The sequence below is a fragment of the Eurypyga helias genome, unplaced genomic scaffold, assembly GCF_000690775.1.
Source record: "Eurypyga helias isolate BGI_N326 unplaced genomic scaffold, ASM69077v1 scaffold13539, whole genome shotgun sequence".
In the NCBI taxonomy this organism is placed as follows: domain Eukaryota; kingdom Metazoa; phylum Chordata; class Aves; order Eurypygiformes; family Eurypygidae; genus Eurypyga; species Eurypyga helias.
In genome coordinates, this window is record NW_010271624.1 from 53431 (window position 1) to 56021 (window position 2591).

The 2591-nt window shown below is 50.4% G+C and overlaps 1 protein-coding gene across 1 annotated transcript in view; it reads left to right on the plus strand.

Annotated features, from left to right (window-relative positions):
* ELFN1 (extracellular leucine-rich repeat and fibronectin type III domain containing 1) overlaps positions 1-1142 on the plus strand; it is a 2426-nt gene extending 1284 nt beyond the window's left edge. Inside the window, exon 1 of the mRNA XM_010158882.1 lies at positions 1-1142. This exon is cut by the window's left edge and continues 1284 nt beyond it. Within this exon, the coding sequence (XP_010157184.1) occupies positions 1-1095 (1095 nt within the window). The 3' untranslated portion in view covers positions 1096-1142.
* Positions 1143-2591: the final 1449 nt, after the last annotated feature.

The window sequence follows — 2591 nt, forward strand, 5'->3', positions numbered from 1 at the left end:
CGCCAGCAGGAGGAGAAGCACAAAAAGGCTGCTGGCAGCATGAAGAAGACCATCATTGAGCTGAAATATGGGCCAGAGATGGAGACCACCAGCATCACCCAGCTGTCCCAGGGACAGATGCTGGGGGGGGAGACGGTCACCCGCATCCCATACCTGCCTTCTGCTGGCGAGGTCGAGCAGTACAAGCTGATTGACAGCAGCGAGACCCCCAAGGCCACCAAGGGCAACTACATGGAGGTGAGGACGGGTGAGCAGCCCGAGAGGCGAGACTGCGAGCTGTCCCTGCCGCCGGACACCCAGAGCTCTGTGGCGGAGATCTCCACCATTGCCAAGGAGGTGGACAAGGTGAACCAGATCATCAACAACTGCATTGATGCCTTGAAATCCGAGTCCACCTCCTTTCAGGGGGTGAAATCAGGGGCAGTCTCCACGGTGGAGCCTCAGCTGGTGCTCTTGTCAGAGCAGATCCCCAGCAAGCATGGATTCCTCTCCCCTGTCTACAAGGAAAGCTACAACCACCCTCTCCAGAGACACCACAGCATGGAGGCGGCGCCCAAACGCTCCAGCACCTCTTCCAGTGGCTCCATACGGAGCCCCAGGTCCTACCGCTCCGAGGGATCGGGCCACAAATCAGAAGCCAAATACATTGAGAAGACGTCCCCCACCACCGACACCATCCTCACTGTGACGCCGGCCGCGGCCATCCTGCGGGCAGAGGCGGAGAAGATCCGTCAGTACAGCGAGCACCGGCACTCGTACCCGGGCTCGCACCAAGGAGAGCCGCATGACAGCATGGGGGGGCGAAAGCCCTCCATCCTGGAGCCTCTGACCCGTCCTCGCCCCAGAGACCTGGCCTATTCCCAGCTCTCGCCTCAATATCACAACCTGAGCTACACCTCCAGCCCAGAGTACACCTGCAAACCATCGCACAGCATCTGGGAGCGCTTCAAACTCAACCGCAAGCGGCACAAAGACGAGGAGGAGTATATGGCAGCAGGGCATGCCCTACGCAAAAAGGTCCAGTTTGCCAAAGACGAGGATCTTCATGACATCTTAGACTACTGGAAGGGTGTCTCTGCCCAGCAAAAGTCCTGAGTCCTCACACAACTTGTGACTTAACACACTAACTGGACCAAAAGAAATCCGCAGCAGCTATTTTTATTCAGACTGTCTTTGAAACAAAATAAAATAAAAAAAAAGAATCAATAAAAATAAAAGAGAAAACAAATTATGAAAATCTATAAATATTCTATATAATATATAAAGCAAGATATTAAAATGTCCTCACATGGGTGAGACACACCAAATTCGAACACAAACTTTACAAAACAAACAAACTGTGGAGTGAAAAAAAACCCAACAGTTTTGTTTCATTTTGATTTTTTTAAAAAAATAAGAAAAAAAGAAAAAATTGAATATTAAAAGAAAGAGCGGGCAGAGAGCTGAGGTCTGGCGTTTCCCAATATTGCATTGCATGAGTCCCTATTCCGTGATTTTGTGGATTCTTTGTGAACAGTTTGTGTTCTTCCTTCCTTCCCTTCCAAAATCAACAGCAACAAAAACAGCAACAAAAACCAAAAAGAGACCAGAAGGAGCTCCATCCTTTGGGCTGTTTTTGCAAACGGAGTCTTCCAGTTTAGACTTTCACCCGGTTGAAGGCCCGTTCACATTTTCACTCACTGAGAGGTTTTACCACACATTGCATTGTAAACCGAAGTCGTTAATTGTACAGAGAAAATTTCTATATTTGCAATGTTTGCTGTATAATGAGAAAGAGAGAGGAGAAAAAAAAAAACAATACTACATCTACTAAAAATATATATATCTATATATCTATATTCACCTGTTTGTACCAGGTTTTAATCATGGATTTTAGAGAAAGAGATGGAGTTTGGTTTGAAGGACTTTTTTGTTGATTGGTTGGTTGGTTGGTTGATGGCGTATTTTGGGGGGGTGGGGGCAGCACAGTGTTTGGATTTCTAAGTGTTTGGTTTTGTTTTCTCCCAACAATTGTCTGCGTCCAAGTTCTCATCCCTTCCAAGTACCCTGAGAAAGAAGGCACGTACCCAGAAAGGCAGGATCCCCCACCTATTCCGGGCAGGGAGATCATCACCACAGGAACAGGGAAGGGGATGAGGAGTGGTGGGTGCCACCATGCACTGGGATTTCTTCTGCAAATTAAAAGGTATCGGTCTCTCCGCATGAACAGACATATCTGGGGAGGGGTGGCCCTTGGGGCCAGCTGCTGAGGGGTGGGTTAGCCCCTCACCCTTCCAGATGGGGGGCTGGCAGTGACTTAGAGCACAAAGCCTCTTGCTGCTCTCCAGAGAAGGATGTCACTGGGGGGTGATTTTTGCCGAGGGAGAAGACACTAGGCATTTACATCTTGCCCACACTGAGAGCTATTACAGCAGGCACAGGCCACTGGGATCCTGCCCCTCACTCCTGGGACTCCCACTGCCACAGCTCCAGCAGGGATAGCCCCAGAGGGAGTGCAGCCCCTCCTGCCTGCAGCCCTAGCACTGCCCATGGGCCAGCTTGACTCCCGTTGCACGGGAGTGGCTTTGGAGACGGACACCCTGGGGACCCCC